The sequence below is a fragment of the Cyprinodon variegatus genome, unplaced genomic scaffold, assembly GCF_000732505.1.
Source record: "Cyprinodon variegatus isolate N-32 unplaced genomic scaffold, C_variegatus-1.0 Scaffold72, whole genome shotgun sequence".
NCBI classification, from domain to species: Eukaryota; Metazoa; Chordata; class Actinopteri; order Cyprinodontiformes; family Cyprinodontidae; genus Cyprinodon; species Cyprinodon variegatus.
The window spans coordinates 119,117-135,890 of record NW_015150525.1 but is presented as its reverse complement, the minus strand read 5'-3'; the positions used below and the strand labels follow the sequence as shown (position 1 = coordinate 135,890).

Here is a 16,774-nt window from a genome sequence, read left to right as displayed (position 1 = left end):
GATATCAAAAAAGTACTCCAGAGTGTTGTTCAGCATGGGGGTGAGTAGAAAATGAAGGCTAATCATGTTTTGGGTGTACTATTCCTTTAAGCAATCATCAAGAAGCAAACATAATGTTGTAACCATTCGTGGTTTCATGGTGAAATGAAATTTAGAATCACATAACATAGCCTACCTAAAGCGAAGGAGTGAAGTTCCAAGCTGGCATAGATGAGGTATATAGTAACGCCGAGGTAGTTATCGTTATTGACAGATGGCGTGCTGGTCATTTATTCTTCTCATACTGGCAGTTTGTAAGATGGGTCACATGTGGCCGCCTGGAGAATGAGATCAAGCCCATCATCTTCAACCACGCTGATGGGCTGACAGCATGTGGCTATCCACTGAGTTTGTTGAGTTTTCCATCGGGAAGCTTCTGAAAAATACATTTTCCCTGAAGCAAACCCAGCGTGTATATAGTTGCATCCATGTTAGCATGTCACACATCTAGATTAGAATAGAAGTCAACTTTATAGTCATTACACTGTCAGAAGCACAAAGCAACAAAATGAACTCTCTGCATTTAACCCATGCGCTTGGGGAGCAGTGGGCTGCCATTGTTTGATACAAGGTGGGCAGGATGGGGTTAAGGGTCTTTGCTCAGGGACCTGGAGTGGCAGTTTTTGGGAGTGGGGCTTGAATTCAGGACCTCTGGGACACAAACGCAATGCCCTAACCACTACGCCACCGCTCCCTCATCTGATGCTGCAGGTACTTATTCATAAGAGACTGTTTCATTATTTTATTTACCTAATTCTGACTGTGGTGCCGATCTATGCAGATTGTCTGAGCTGAAGGAAAAATCAGTGCAGCAGGAAGGCCTCCTTAAAGACTTTATATCCTCATTGTTGTTTAATGCACTTTTTTCTGGACAGAGAAGCGTTCGTACTCGTTTGTTCAATTAGTAGGTTTTATCAATTGAAACTGTTTCAAAATTAACTAAAATAAACAATTGATGAAGTTTCTCTTGAAATTATTCATAAATTTAGCAACTCTATATTGCATGTGTAGCTGTGTTAAATCATGTTGGCTGTGCAACATCTTTGGCTAAACATAATGTTGTGCTTTTAAGTCAGTGAAGCCATTCAAGCAATGAAAGGGGAATTTTACTCGCTTGCTTTTTGCAGAATAAATTTAATCTGACCCTGCAAGGCAATCAGACCCACCACGCTCTTTACATTAGCTGCCTTGAGCACACAAAATCGCACATGCAAAATTATTAGATAAAGAAATACAAATAAGAATAGCAGACTTTCAGTGCCAGATCAAAAACATTTTGTTCAGAGACACCTGATAGCGTGTTAAATCTTTTAAGCATATGTCAGAGCGACTTTACTTCTGATAAAGTTGCACTGTTGCATTAGTGACCTACTTATTTTTGCATTTATCTCAACCACTACACGATCATATTTATAGTTTCTATCATCTCACTCCTTGTATTGTACTTAACTATTTCCTTATCAGGGCAAATGGGAGTTGAGGTAACCGTGGCTGGTTTGTTTGTAAAGCCAGATTAATGCAAATGGATAGCTTCTCTTGTTTTATGGATTTTCTGACTGATGATAATAATTTGGTTAATTCCAGTCAGCATTCCGCTCTGTCCAGGCCTGGTGTACACAGCTTCTAGTGTTAGATCACAGACTCCAAGCTTGACCTCTTGGTTTGAAGTTTTGTGTGTAAACAGCGCTAAAGCCGAATGTCAAGGCCCACAGTGGAGGGAATAAGGACCTCATTGTGTTGGCACCCTGGCCTCTCTAAGAGGACATCGCCCACACTCAGGGCGGTGGCGCCCTTGTACTGACCGTGGGAGTCTGCAGGGCCACATGTGCACGTTTGTTCTGGTGCAGCTGCAAGATGGTCACTGATCAAACGCTGCTGTTCATGTCTGAAAGCTCAGATTTTAATGTCAGTGTCGACAGAGGAGCTGCAGATAAAGGGGCTGGTTATCAATAAATGTGGCACAGTCCTATATGAGTCATTTTGATCAAATCCAGCAGATTTAATTTCTTGCTGGAGTAATTAGTTTTAGAGCTCACCTTTGTGTAATTTAAGCTCAAATTAATAGGATCAGAACTTTTTTTGTTGAAAATACTGATGCATAGGACAGGGGTTAGATGAGACCAAAACCAAATTTATGTTAAGTGTAAAACAAACTACCACATGTCACCACAAATGCACCCTCCCCATCAGGAATAGAGGGATCAAGACCCGTCTTGGCTTCAGATTTTTTATTTTTATTTTTTTTTAGTCTCGGCCTCTGAATGTGATGCCTTGATCTTGAGCTCGATCACGTATTGTTCGGCCTTTAAAAATTGGATAGAGGCTGGTTTGAGACCCTGTAGTTTATTTTAAAATCAAACACGATTTAATGAAAAAACACACAAAACAAAATAATCAATTAAACTGAATGTGTAAAAAAGCAAAAGAAAAAAATGTAATGAGAGCATAGCTGCAGGCTGCAATCTGAAGTAAAAAAAAAAAAAACTATTGTTACAGTGAACTCCTGTAATGTAGCACCAGATTAGTTTGTGTCATGTGATGCTTGGCAAAACAGCATATTTGGGTTGATGTAGTCCAATAAGTTATGACGTTATTGTTGAAATGCAAAAATTGATTTGTATAAAAAACTTAACATTAACCGAACAAGATGTTTATTAATTTTTACAGTCTTTTTTTAAAGAATTCATATGACATGGAAGCTAAACTGGTAAATTCAATATAGAAATTGTCTATCAGTGTGTGGTTGCATTCAATAAATAATCAGTTTATGATGATTTAAATACCAAGAAGTAGTTTTAGTTGAACATTTAATCTGGTTTATTTCATTTTTTTGCTTTAAATTGTACTTTTTGTTTAAAAAAAATATATATATATTTCTAAAGATTCAACTGTTTTTGCCACTGATCTTGGTGAGTCCTGTCTTGGTCTTGGAGGGTGTCCAGTCTTGTAATCTTGGTCTTGGAAGAACCAGACTTGACCCCATTATGAAGCATAGTATTGGTAGCATCATACTGAGGGGATGCTTTCCTTGTTGAAGGGATTTGGTCACTTATGGTCACTGCTATGGCACAAGTAGACATGAAAAAAGGTCATTTTTTGTATAAAACTAATGTAATTAGCTGAGTGCATTTTTACTCACTTTTTTTTATTTAGGTATTAGATCTACAACAAGATGTGCCACTTTAATAAAAAGCACTTTTTCCAAATACTCCCTAACAGGTTTAAAGAGAATAAAGTAGGATTTGAAAGACAAAATCCGTGTTGATTTGAAAGAAACAGCTCAATTAACCATTCATTTTTCTCAAAGATGTCAAATAAATAAACAGGAAGTCTCTTCCTAAGTGAGAAATTTGGAGATTTTCTACCAACTCTCATCTCCAAATCCAATATGGCCACTCCTGTTTAAATCGTAGCTGTAGCTCCGATGATTAACTTTTAACTTTCACTTCTAAATCTTTGGATGTCATTAATCTTTCCCACATGCTTATGTGTAAAAATATTTTACTTAAGTAGCCAAAGTAAGAATTCTTTATAGGTTTTTAAGACCATTACTGAATTGTGTAACCATTATTTGATTTTTTTTGTTTTAAAGAGACAGCCCCCCTTTTGCCTACTTAAGATTTTTAATCAGAAGCTGTAAGGAACACCTTTCAATTTTAACCTTATTTTAAATTGGTTTAAAGATCACTTCAATAAGGAAACTGAATGGGTTTTTTTGTATAAATATGCAGTCATCAAGTTAGCCAAAAAAAAAGACTTACTTATTGGTAAATGTTTAAATTGGCAAATCAAAGTTTTATATATATTCATATATATATATTAATCTTTCTTGTTCACATTTATTTATTCAGGGTAATCCCACTGAGACATGGGTTCTAATTTTTATCATTTTTAAAGGTATTTGTAAAGGAATCAGGATAAAACATATCAAATTTTTAAAGTTTTGATCTTTAAAAAAGGTTAACGCGAGAATTTTTTCCCATACGATATCATCTTTTTATCCAAATTTTAATTAACCCTCTTCCAGACTTTTCAAGACTAGGTGAACCATGTAACTAGTAGTGCTGCCCCTCCCTTACCTGTTGCTGTGCAATAACAGTCAACCTGCTAAAAGAAAATACCAGAATACCAGACAGATCTTTATCTTCTCTCACAAAAGGCAATTTTTGTAGAACAGATTTTGATGTAATGGTTGTTCTTAGGACTATGTAAAGTCAAAATAGCAATAAATCCATGTGTACATAATTATATTATAAACATAATCATCAATATGCTCTATTGTTTAGCATCAGTGAGTATAATTGTTGTTTGTCTTTGTTTTGAAAAGATCTTGCTATGCAAATTTGGCTTACGTTAGTAGTCTTGAAATATTCCGCGTAGTAATTTCTATTTTGAATACTTTCTATTAAAGGTGAAAAACATTTTTGATGTTTTTGATTTAATTCTACATCAGTCATTTGTTCTATATTTGTGAATGGTCAATAATAGCATTTAAATCATGTATTTATTTGAGAAAATGTACAGGGGTAACAAATAAGGTCAGATGTAGAAACTGGTCCACTAGAATTTCTTGTCCATTCATCAATCCTAAAATTTACAGCTATTTTCTTTTCCTTATGTTTGATCAGTATCATGTTTTTTTTTCTTTGTCTCAGTGGAGCACACAGGGGAAAAAAAAGCTTTTGCTCAACTTTGTTTTGAAAACAGTGACATTTTCTGTCAGACTGTGCAGAGAGGGAACAAATATTAGTTAAAAAATCTTTAATTTGTGTACATTTTGCTCAGATAAACTTCCTGTGCAGTTACATGCAGCTTGCAGTTAAACTGCTACAACTTACTAACTTCCTTACTCCCTGAAAAGACTGTAATTTTAACTGAAAGTATATTCAGTAACGTTTTTCTGATCTTGTGTTTTATTAACTAAATTCATGGATCAGAATAATTGCCACATGATCCAGTTATGTTGGCCTAATGTTGAGCTAATAAAAGCTAGAAAAACTGAAGCTGCCAGCTCTATAGCAGATGACTGGGAAAGAAGCGAGACATATTTACGACTGTAGCTGATGAAAAACAGGGAAGATGGAACAGATGGACTGTGGGACACTGCTGCAAGGTGATTAATGTAGGAGAGCTAGAAATGTGTGTTTGCAGAGTTGGGCGGAAGGGAAGCCGGCCAGTTTCCTTCAAGTCTGTTTACAAGGAACTTTCAGCTCGCAGGCAGCAGACTGTTAACTTCTGCAGAATGTTTAAGGGCTTTACAGACTCCTCTGGGCCTGTACCTACCTTGTAAACAGGCCTGCCTCATCAGCTGATGAGAGAAGGGAGGGAAACATAACAAAACAAACCTTGCTTGCATTCCAATTAGCGTGGGATGAGGCTTTAAAACCCACAGACATGAGAGTCAAAGCAAATGAATGGTTTGGAACATTGTTTCCTGTTAAAGCTGGGCTCTGAATTCTCTCCCTCTCTTGCCCGTTCTATTATTCCACGACTGTTTTTCTTTATTTAACTTCATTTTGAATCTAAAATCATGGAATGTGCGATGCATTTAAAACTTTAGAAGATAACATAGTTAACTGTTACAAAGAATCTAGGTGGAATCTTTTCCGATCTGATCTATAATAGGTGTGCTCAGCAGTTGCCTTGTAGTCTGGCCTAATCTTTGTGATTTATACAAGAATGTAGGTCAGGTCACACAGTCAGTGTGCATCCATATGGCTGAGTTAATTTGGACAGTGCGGATGCTTTGTCCTCTCAGCTGGTGTAACCCGGTTTTGGTTGTGGTTTTGAGGACCCCAATGCAGAGGCAGAGGTGAGCTCTTGTAGGCTTAATGAAGTATTCACAAGCAACAGAGTTAGGAATCCAAAAATCCAACATGAAAATGTAAAACAAACCAGAACCATGGAGACATCAGGGGAAACATGCACGAGGAGGCAGGGAAAGACGAGGAACCAGCACTGAGGAACTGCACAGGGAGAGTATATATGGGAGACTGAACAAAGACAGGAATAATGAGCTGATTGGGAGCAGGTGTGAACAGAGGATTCTAGAAGGAGCTAGGGAAAAGGAGACCAACACAAGAGGGCAACAGAGGGCAAGCAAAGAAAAACCTAAGAACTCAAATACACCCAGAAAACACCAATAACGCTAGAAAAAATAGAAAAACATGGATCAACGTGAAACTGAAAACTCACAGAAAACTTAACAATACCAGGACCGTGACAAGGGCACACTCCATTCTCATACTTTTTTTTTTCTACATTTGACCGTTTGCTTTCTTCAGACAAAAACATGTTAAACAAATACTCGTCCTCTGTCTGCTTCCAGATGTTTTACCTTCTGGATGCTTGTTTCTTCTCTTTCAGTTTACGTTTAAGGTGCGATCCATGGGTTCGCTCTCGCTCGCCTGGGTGGGAGACAAATCAGGGGTAAGTTTGCTTAAATGTGTTAATATGTAGGTAAAATGAGCTCTACTTTTGATTTTTGATGGAAGAAAAAAAAATAAAATAGATATTTTTTATACTCAATAAAAGTTAAAGATTTAAAAAATGTCTCTTAAATACTGTACAGACCAAAAGTTTGGACACACCTTCTCATTCAAAGAGTTCATTCAAGACTATGAAACATGTAGTTTCACACTGTAGGCATCAAAAAGGTGAATTAACACATGTGGAATTATATCCTTAACAGAAAAGTGTGAAACAACTGAAAATATGTCTTGTTCTAGGTTCTTCAAAGTAGCCACCTTTTACTTTGTTTACTGCTTTGCACACTCCTAGCATTCAAGAGGTAGTCACCTGAAATGGTCTTCCAACAGTCTTGAAGGAGTTCCTAGAGATGCTTAGCGCTTGTTGGCCCTTTTGCTTTCACTGCAGTCCAGCTCACCCCAAACCATCTCGATTGGGTTCAGGTCCGGTGAATGTGAAAGCCAGGTCATCTGGTGCAGCACCCTATCACTCTCCTTCTTGGTCAAATCGCCTGGAGGTGTGTTTGGGGTCATTGTCCTGTTGAAAAATAAATGGTGGTCCAACTAAATGTAAACCAGAAGCAATAGCATGCCACTGCAATATGCTTTGGTAGCCATGCTGGTTCAGTATGCCTTCAATTTTGAATAAATAACCAACAGTGTCACCATCAAAGCACCTCCACACCATCACACCTCCTCCATGCTTCACAGTGGGAACCAGGCATGTGGAGTCCATCCGTTCACCTTTTCTGTTTTGCACAAAGACACAATGGTTGAAACCAAAGATCTCAAATTTGGACTAAGACCAAAGCACAGATTTCCACTGGTCTAATGTCCATTCCTTGTGTTCTTTAGCCCAAGCAAGTCTCTGCTTGTTGCCTGTCCTTAGCAGTGGTTTCCTAGCAGCTGTTTTACCACAAAGGCCTGATTCACACAATCTCCTCTTAACAGTTGTTCTAGAGATGTGTCTGCTGTTAGAACTCCGTGTGGCATTGACCTGGTCTCTAGTCTGAGCTGCTGTTAACATAAGATTTCTGAGGCTGGTGACTCGGATGAACTTATCCTCTGCAGCAGAGGTGACACTTGGTCTTCCTTTCCTGATTCGGTCCTCATGTGAGCCAGTTTCTTTGTAGATCTTGATGGTTTTTGCGAATGCACTTGAGTCCCCTTTAAAGATTTGCCAATTTTGCGGACTAACTGACCTTCATTTCTTAAAGTAATGATGTCCACTCATTTTTCTTTACTTAGCTGCTTTTTTCTTACCATAATACAAATTCTAACATTCTATTCAGTAGGACTATCAGCTGTGTATCTGACTTCTGCACTACACAACTGCTGGTCCCAACCCCATTTATAAGGCAAGAAATCCCACTTATTAAACCTGCTAGGGGACACCTTTGAAGTGAAAACTATTTCAGGTGACGTCTATTTCAGGAAGTATATTATTCCACATGTGTCAATTCATAGTTCTGATGCCTTCAGTGTGAATCTACAATTTTCACAGTCATGAAAATAAAGAAAACTCTTTGAATGAGATGGTGTGTCCAAACTTTTGGTCTGTGCTGTAAAGTAAATTAAAGTTTGCTGTTATAATGCAAAATACTCTAGAATGGCTATTTCTATAGATATAAATCAGTGTATGAGAGCCTTTTATTCCTTCCTTTCACAGGTGGTCTTGGTGCTGACCACATTTCAGGTGCCGTTTTTCCTGATGCGATTTGGCCAGTCTAACCTCTACAGGAGGTGAGGAATGGATTCTTTAATAAGGAAAGGTGGGTGTTTAAGTGTTGCTGTGTGGCTAAACCACAGTTTCTCTGTGTGTGTCAGTGAAGACTACGGGAAGACGTTTAAGGATGTGACCCATGTGATCAACCACACTTTCATCCAGACAGAGTTCGGCATCGCCATCAGTCCGGATCATTCAGGGAAGGTGAGGCCATCATGTTTTCTCTAGATCTCAGGACAATGTGTGTCTAAAGTCATAGATTCAAATGATACTTTTCTGGATTTGCTGCACGTTTTTTTTTTTTTTCTTCCCCGGATTCAGGTGATCCTGACTGGTGATGTGTCTGAGTACGGTGGCTTTCGACTTTTTCGCTCGAGGGACTTTGGCCTGACCTTTGAACCGACAGACCTGCCGTTTGTGCCCCTTATTCAGATGCTGTACAACCCCAGAGACTGCAACACCCTTCTGACGCTCAGTTTCACGGTAGCAGCACTCAAGTCTGCCCAGATTATTTTGTTTTATTGCAGCTCAAGCTGAAACTCTGCTAAATCACCTACATACTCTGAGTAATTAATCCACAGTCTGATCAACATTAGCTATGAGGAAGATTTTCTTTTCTACCCAGTTGGACCTGTGGCTGTCTGAGGACTTTGGCGCCACCTGGAGGAAAATTCACAAAAGTGTGTGTTTAGTCAGATGGTGAGTTAAGTCTCTCAAAATAAAACTTTTTACCCTAAAGCTACTGCAGTATTTCTCTCCATTCAAGCACTTTGTATTTATGTTGTTAGTTATTTTCGATTTATTTCAGTTTATTTACTTAGTACCAGTTTGCTGGTTTAGGTTCTCAGTCATCCAGGTCATAGTCATTCCAAAAAACAAAATTAAAAACCATCCCATCGACTTATTTTTCCAAGTTTGAAGATGATTCGCTTCCCATTCAGAAAGCTTTTTCAATTCAAAATGTCAGCAATAGCGTTGAGTTTGATGTTTTATGATGGGCTACTTTATAAAATCTCAAACTCGTCTCTATTTCTGACATTTTGAATTGAAAAAGCTTCCTGGACGGGAAGCGAAACATCTTCAAACATGGAAAGAAAGTCCAGTGGATTGTTTTTAATTTTCTTTTTTGAATTAGTACCAGTTTAAAATACAAATCAACAAAACAGCTTTTTACAGAGTTAATTCAATCAAATAATACAAACAGATTATAAAATCTTTCTATTAATAGAAAAACTTGCAGATTGATTCCAGTCATTATCGTTCAGAACTATCTCCTCCTGGAAAAGCTTGTAGAGTGAGTGTATAGTTGCTTGCAGTGGGTTGTTAACTTTGAAGCAATCTCTTCTACCAAGCATGCGTAAGGTCAAAGTGGAGAGGAAAACTCCTCTTTAGCGAAGAAAAAAAGGTACTAAAAAGGCTTGATGAAAAGTAAAATCTAGTGTCAAAGCATTTCCAGTTTTAGTTTCATAATTAAATTTTTCTGACATCATCATCCCTACGGCGGCAGCTAATAGTTATTTTAGTAATTGATGCATCTATTTTTTAGGCTCTAGAGGCCAGCAGGACCGGGACTTGCTACAGCTGGCATATGGGTTATGTGCCTACCACCAATTATTTTTTCAATTAATATACTATTAAGAAAAGGAAATACTCTCAGTAAATTAACATTTCTTATTAAATCAAACTTTTGAATTTGGAGTAAAAAAACTTTTATTGGGTATTTGATATTAATTGCAAACATATGTTTAACATATGTGTAAATATATATATATATCTAAAAAACAAAGTTTTTTTTATCTTAAATGGGAAATGTTTATATTTGTTTATTTATTTGTTGTAGTTTCTTTAATCAAATGGCCTCTTTTAGAGTATGAGTACCGTTGCTCTAGGTCAGTGCTTCTCAATTATTTTCTGTTACTCCCCCCTAGTAAGAAGTAAAACTATTTGCGTCCCTCACTCCCCACCGTGACTATCCATCTCTGCATAACATTTTATCCTTATTAACATTAAAGAAAAGAAAAAAAAGAAAGACAATCTGCGGCTTGATGGTTTACTGTAGTAGGCATCACAAAGCTGGATGACTGTTGGCAATATTCAGCACGTTTTCGCTGAAAAAAACTCTAGCGGCTTATCAGCGTGATTGGGGTGTAACATATTTTAGATGACGCGCTAATTAATTTGGCTTTATGCTTTCCGCTAGTGATGTTATGAGATGAGCCGAGGCTTCGAGGCGTGTGTCGAGTATTGGAGGGGGCGTTTCCCCGAAGCGCGTGTCGAGGAGTGATTCATTTAAGGGGGGGCCAACATTGATGACGTCCGAGGCCTCGCTGCCGTGATACCACGTGGACGCTTCGTGAAGTGGTTCGGGGAGCGTAAGAATTTTGACAGGCATCTAAACAGCCTCAGTGTTCAGTCAAGATGTGGGAGTTTGGAGGAGAGCTGCTGTCAGCTGGATAAAGTTTGGATAGATTCTAAGAATAGATTGGTTGGGAAAACAACCAATCTAGTTGGTTAAATTTAATTTGGTTAGAATAAACAATGTAATGATCAAAATCTGAGGAAACCACCGGAAAATGTCAGTGTTAACACGCCACTATTAACTAGTATTTTCCTCCCTACTATGGTTATCTAGTATATAGGTGGCCTTATCTGTAAGAGACAGGCTGTCCCCCTCTAGAGGTTGATGGTTCAAGACTTGTCTTTGACATTTGAAAGTTGCAATTAAACTTAATTATTTTGGCTGATGAGACTAATTTACATTGTTTTGCCTGAGTAAAAACATAGATTGGGTAAATTAGGTCGTTTTAGCCAAAAGATTGGTTGAACACAACTTCTAACCTGATTAAAACCAAAAAACGTGGAAAAACTATCATGTTTGAATAAAAATGACTAACACCTTTCATTTTGCTCATCATTGCCCAATTTGCGCAAACACTTTCACTGTCTGCTTGAGTTTATTTCACTAAAATGGCAGAAAAACTTTGCACCTTAAATGATTGTTCTAAGAAATTTTACACTTAAAAAAATGACAGAAGATTTTATTATACACACCAACAATTAACAATTTCAAAGGAACCTAAAAGGGGAAAAAAAGAACAGTTGCAAAAAAAAAAAAACAAAAAAAAATCACAGATTTTATTACAAACTGTAGTTCTGCTGTCCACCAGTAGGTGGTGACATGTTCACATGAAGCCTCATGAACTGTGGGGATCGTTTAACCAATTTGGCCAAACGGTTCAATGCCTCATGAGGCATCACTACTTTCCGCTGTGAGCATTTTTAGACACCAAACTGTCTCTTCTCCAACTGTAGTCACAGTGAAGCCAAGCTCTAAATACGCATCATCGTATTTACTCGTCTTAGCTTTCGGGTGACTTTCTTTTGTCTCATTATCTTTGTCTCTCTCCACTTTTCTTTTCATCCCTGTTAAAAACTTTTTCATGTTGGGGGTTGTTATGTTGAATAACAGAGGCTATAGACAGAACGCAGTCAGAGCTTTCTGTTGACTCAACACTGCTAACCAAGGCAAACATGTTGTCTTGTAAGTTGGAAAATGTTGCACTGTTGCAATGACTTAAATAGTTGATAAATACAATTTTGATGTTAAGGCTATTCTAACAGGTATTTAAAAGAAAGAATGTCTTTTAAATTTCTTCTGAGACCTTTAATCTTAATTTATTTTGTTGAGATTGTATGTAGCAGAAAATGATTTGTGTTTTTTAAAGTTTATCTTTACAAATTAAAGTCTAAAAGTGTAGCCTACATAAATAACATGCTGCTTGATGGAAACCTAAAATATCAGCTTAAATGAATAACCACCATGTTGCATGGTGGTTGCAGCATCACGCTGAGGGAATGTTTTTTTTTTTTTTAAACAGGAAGTGAAGGTGATTATGGTCATAGACACTGTCTGTTTAATAATAATAATAATAATAATAATAACACTTAAACTTCATGAACATGATACGCTACCCTGTGTTAGACATCACATAAAATGCATTGCTTATAATAGGAATTCTATTGCTAAGTTTAGTGGAACAAGTTTCAGTTGCAAGTTTGATATCCCTGCTTTACTTCCCTTTGTAGCCAGGTCAGTTAAATACTGGCACTGTCCACTATTGCTTATTGCATATTACTTACTTTAGATCAGGAAATTAGAGTTTTCTAACTTTTCAGGGTTTCATTATATCACTAATATAAAACAAAATACGGATATTAGAAGCTAATAAAGAAACATTTAATTAAAATAATGACTTAGACAGATTTTATTTTTCATCTTGTTTACACCAGTGTAAAACAAAAAGAAATTTCATTTGGAACAGCTCTCTGGACAATTTCATCTTTTTTTAAAAGCGCAGCTTTGAAACATAGTTAAAAAAATAATTAATTATATACATATATATATATATTTAAACGGTAATAATGAGCCAAATATATTAGTTATTTTTTTTATTTTTATAAAAAGATTAAAATGAAGAAAAGTCATAAATGAGGCCAAATAGTTAAAGAAACTTCAGTGAACAAAAATGTTCATATTCAAAACGAAGTGATACAGAAATATATTTCAGTATAACTTCTTCCAGCTGTTTTTCTTCAATAAAATAAGATTTTCTTTAATTGTATGTTTTGTATGTTGGAAAATATTGTTTACAGCTTAAAAAAACGAAATAATCTCTTGGCTCTTGTACGTCATTCCATACTAACTTTATTCAGAAAGCAATTTTAACAACCATAGTACCTGTGTTGTACAGTTACAGACAATTTAATAGAAAATGAAAATGATAAAAAAAAACCATATAAAACCTATTTAAACATTCCAAAATTAAAGTAAAAATCTAAATCTTAGATGGTGTCTAAAGCACTGTATGTAGAAAAATGTCTCTATACCGGTACAAGAAGAGAAACAAATATTAGCACAGATGCGGACTATTTGAAAGAGAGGGAGATTTATTTATTCATGTTGCGTCCTGTTTTGCAAACTTAACTCTGGTGGGGAAAAAAAACAACAACAAAAATAAAATGCTGGAAATGAATTCCCAGAGCTAGATACCAGCCCAACATATTTACTTTCACAAGTAGACCATTATGGTGAATGCATAAGGTTTTGAGTGGTAATTTTGTATGACACTTTATCGGAAATAGTTAAAAGGAATAAAAAAATCTTATGTAACAGAGCCAGAAAGGGAGTTGAGGAAACTGAAAAGGTGAAAAAGAAAGAGATGAATAAAAAAAGCACCACATACCTGCCACAAGAAGAGTAAATATCCCTTAGAAACCCAGTCAATACTTGTATAAATGAAGCAAACTTATAAAGATTACACGGTATTGTTCGACCCCAGAAGCTATTGTACTGAGGCCCCGCTGATGACGTGGTTAAACATAGACTCTGTGTATGCATCTTGACCTTCTATCTCTCCGGTTCTTTTCCCTCAAAAGAGATCACTTGGGACAAACTCTTTAAATAACACTTCATAACATGTATGTATTATTTCCAAACTGCTGCACCCCCTCTGAAAGACATCTGCAGTCTACCTGCTCATATCATGTTGTCTTTTCTATGAATGAGCATCGTATTTACTGGTGATTCTACTGAGTTTTTCTCAGTAGTCAGGCAGGGATTGTTACTCAGCTCGGCCACCGCAGTCATGTTGGGTTTTAGCCTTCAACCGACCTCAGAGATCAGAAGCTGAGGTGGTTCTCAGGCTGAATCATGACTCAGAAATTTCCTTATAACCTTGGCAGTGCACGATCCGGCAGGAATGTAAAAACTGTCAGTCCAGTCGAGCAGCTGTGCTTGGAGTGCTGCCTTCAAGGATCACATAAGTTCATTGATAAAACCATCACATTTTTACTAAAAAATCTACTTATATCTTTACAGGGGGCCAAGAAACAGCATCTACTTTACCACCATCACCAATGGAACATGCAGTAAGACAAGATGATATAACCCCACAACAGCACACATTTTTGTTTAAATTGTTAGAATAATTCCTTCTGCTTTCAGATGACAAAGGGATGCTAGATTTAAAGAAGACCATCGACTACGGCAAAACCTTTCGCACAGTTGCATCCAGAGTTTACTCCTTTGTCCTCGGAGGGAAATTTGTCTTTTCCTCCATCATGACAGGAGCGGTATGTGTGCCTTTTTTGTAACATTTACTTTGAAGGGATACATTTTAGGCTCATCATGGGTTTTCAGGGTTCCCGCGGGTCCTTGAAAAGTCTTAAAAGGCATTGAATTCTTCAAAATAAAACCAAGGCCTTAATTGGTATTAAAATGTCTTAAATCAGTCTTTCGTGGGTCTTAATTTTTAAAACCTCATAAAAAGGAATATTTTTATTATGATTTATTTTTGTAATCTAAATAAAACATTAAAATTTACCTTTTTTTTTTTTATTTAAGAAAAGATAATGGCTCGCCATTATTGGTTCCGTCCCGATGGCGGAACCAATAAAAGTGTTGTTCCGGCCGGGACATTTGGGAGATGCTGCAAAAAAGACTTAGCACTGGTTAACAAAGTTTGTGAATTCAGTTAAATAATTGTTAACATATATCTGCCATTTGTGTGTTTTTAGCTTTCTACCTGTATGGGAAGCTGTTCAAAATTTGAAACATTAGTGCAGTGGTTTATGTGATAATAAACCTTTGGGTTAAGTTGACGCAAGCAGGTTTTTCTTGTGTTTCTTGTGAATTCGGTCTTAAATTTTTATTTCAAGGGGCATTAAAAAGTCTTAAAAAGCCTTGAATTTAACTTGCCTTATGCTGTAGGAACCCTGGTTTTATATTAGAAACCTAAACAAAGTAGCGTATCTGGTGTTTTTTTTGTGTGTAGGGTACAGAGCGTGTGATCCATATCTCGGTAGATGGAGGGGAGCACTGGAACATCGCTCAGCTTCCTGCTGTCGACCATCAACGGTTCTACTCCATCCTCACAGCCAATGAGGACATGATCTTCATGCATGTGGACGACCCTGGAGGTCGGCAGTGGTGACCCACCTTTGACGATGATTCTATCAAAACATGTGGACTTTGTCTTTGATTTCTGATTATTCGGATGAATAATCAGAGTTCCTGAATGTCAGATCAGTTGTCATCCTTTCTATCTCTGTTTAAAGCAGCGCCCTTTATAGTATGTCTGTGCGTTTATGTTCTGTTTGGGGCAGACTCTGGTGTTGGAACCATCTATGTGTCGGATGACAGAGGAACTGTATTCTCCAAGTCACTGGAGCGCCATCTCTACACAACCACGGGAAGTGAAACAGACTTCACAGCGGTTTCTTCCCTGAAGGGCGTCTACATGACCAGCATACTCACAGAGGGTGGGTTAAACTGATGGCGTTTTGTTTTAACTGTATGTTTTTGTCATTTTATGGGACTGACCAGAAGAACAAATCACATATTTGGGAAGCAGAAGGAATAACATCCCCAATAGCTAGTGCTGCCAGCACCATATTCCAGGTGATGTGCAGTGTTCCTCAACATATATTATTTATCAAACCACAGCAGCTTTAGCCATGTTTGCTGGTTTATGGTGAAATTTGACCTAGGCATCTTCAGTGAATCTTCTTTATAGGGTACATGACCAATGATTGATGGCGGCTCTCCATGTTCTCCATGTTGGGGTGACAGTGGCATGTGGGCTGAAGATGTTTGCCCTGCAAACGGCGGGTTGTTGGCTTTCAGTGTTTTATCCATGGGCAAGACACTTCACCCGGATTGCCTACTGATGGAGCTCAAAGGGCCCGGGCCTGCATATGGCAGCCTCGTTTCTGTCAGCGAGCCCCAGGGCAGCTGTGGCTACAATGTAGTTTGCCACCATCTGTGTGTCAGTGAATGGGGGAATTACTAAATCACAAGCGTAACTTTCTGAAGGACTGGTGTGGACATGTCCCCACCAATAATTTCAATTAGTGTTGCGCCGATTCCATTTTTTGGCCCTGATACCCGATTCCTGGCTGTGCAGTAGTTGTCAGGTCTGAGGAAAGAACATATTGGTTCTCAGGTCTTAGCTATCAGGAAAAAAATGTGTTCTTCTTTTAAATTAAGTGAAATCTTGACCAACAGAAGAAATATTTGAGTTTTAAAAAGCCACATTATTGCACTAAAACATGCTTAAGGTTTTTTGAAGGGTTTGTAAACAGATTACAACACCGTGTTTCAACGAAGGCTGTTCCAGTTTCTGACTTTTTTTTCTTCTTCAATTTTCAACTTCTTTGAAGAATCCTTTGAATGGTGCCCATAAATATGTCTTGTCTGTGGATTTGCAGGCTGGGTCCAGAGTATCCTTCAAGGCCAATCATTGTCCATGATTCATTACAAAGCAGATCGATCATGCTCGGCCAGCAACGGTGAACAACTGTAATAAAAGATTCTGATGAAAAATACCTAAATGATGCTTTTCATGACCCAAAATAAACTTTTATGATTCTTCGATGCAAAAATGTGTAAAACTCAAATTTAAACAAGATTGTACTTAAAGCTACAGTGTGTGATAATTACAGGGATATACAGTCAGAAATGTAATATATTATACATAACTAT

General features: G+C 37.4%; 1 protein-coding gene across 1 annotated transcript in view; it reads left to right on the top strand.

The window, feature by feature from the left end:
* The window catches only part of LOC107083332 (sortilin-like), a 40,276-nt gene that overhangs the window by 8,015 nt on the left and 15,487 nt on the right, over positions 1-16,774 (top strand). Inside the window, exons 2-10 of the mRNA XM_015372470.1 lie at positions 6,406-6,468; positions 8,176-8,249; positions 8,334-8,436; positions 8,554-8,715; positions 8,858-8,931; positions 14,111-14,160; positions 14,237-14,364; positions 15,066-15,210; positions 15,397-15,552. Of these exons, the coding sequence (XP_015227956.1) occupies positions 6,406-6,468; positions 8,176-8,249; positions 8,334-8,436; positions 8,554-8,715; positions 8,858-8,931; positions 14,111-14,160; positions 14,237-14,364; positions 15,066-15,210; positions 15,397-15,552 (955 nt within the window). The remainder of the gene's footprint in view (positions 1-6,405; positions 6,469-8,175; positions 8,250-8,333; positions 8,437-8,553; positions 8,716-8,857; positions 8,932-14,110; positions 14,161-14,236; positions 14,365-15,065; positions 15,211-15,396; positions 15,553-16,774) is intronic.